The sequence below is a fragment of the Fulmarus glacialis genome, unplaced genomic scaffold (assembly GCF_000690835.1).
Source record: "Fulmarus glacialis isolate BGI_N327 unplaced genomic scaffold, ASM69083v1 scaffold21335, whole genome shotgun sequence".
In the NCBI taxonomy this organism is placed as follows: domain Eukaryota; kingdom Metazoa; phylum Chordata; class Aves; order Procellariiformes; family Procellariidae; genus Fulmarus; species Fulmarus glacialis.
Window position 1 is genome coordinate 1 of NW_009215226.1, and position 772 is coordinate 772.

The window sequence follows — 772 nt, forward strand, 5'->3', positions numbered from 1 at the left end:
GCACTTTTCCCTGGGGACCCCGGGCATTTTGGGGTGGGTTTTACCTCCAAACCAGCCCCCGCCCTGGTTCAGGGTCCCCCCACCCCAGTTTTCTGCCCCCCATCACAGCTGGACCCACTGGAGGACTGTGAGGCGCAGCCCACCCGCTTCCCACCGAAGGTAACTCCCCCGGTCTATGGGGGCCAGCTTCGGTGCCAGCTGGATCCGGTGCCATCCCTTGCCAGATCCCACCGGTGTTGGGGGTGGCTTTAAACCCCATAAATTAATTTATTCCTTAATTTCGGTGTGCTGACACTCTCTCTCCATCCCAGTGCTCCCGCGGCATGTTGCTCTCTGCCATCCTCACCCTCTTCCTCCTCATCTTCCTCCTCTTCTTCAATCTCCGGCTGAGCTCAGCCCTCCGCGGTGATGCCAGCGGTGATGCCGGCGGCGATGCCGGATCCTGCAGTGACGCGTGCCGGTAAGACGAGCTTATGGGGGGTGATGCTCCCCTGAGACCCTCGGCATCCTGGCGCTACAATCTCACCGGTGCCGGTGCTGCTGAATTTCCGCCATAGGATTGTCCTTGTGGAGAGCATCCCGGAGGGAATGACCTTCAGTGACGGTTCCGTGCCGAATCCGTCCACCTTCTCCACGTGGATGAACCTCTTGGGAACCGCTTCCCGCAGCCTGGACATCGCCTCCTTCTACTGGACCATGACCAACGAGGACACACGGACACACGAACCCTCCGCCGCCCAGGTCTGCACTGCCGGCAGACGGGACGACTGGC

At 61.4% G+C, this 772-nt stretch overlaps 1 protein-coding gene across 1 annotated transcript in view; it reads left to right on the forward strand.

The window, feature by feature from the left end:
* Window positions 1-108: 108 nt before the first annotated feature.
* The window catches only part of PLD3 (phospholipase D family, member 3), a gene marked incomplete at its 5' end in the record, with an annotated part of 2,576 nt that continues 1,912 nt past the window's right edge, over window positions 109-772 (forward strand). Inside the window, 3 exons of the mRNA XM_009578873.1 lie at window positions 109-159; window positions 312-460; window positions 558-741. Of these exons, the coding sequence (XP_009577168.1) occupies window positions 109-159; window positions 312-460; window positions 558-741 (384 nt within the window). The remainder of the gene's footprint in view (window positions 160-311; window positions 461-557; window positions 742-772) is intronic.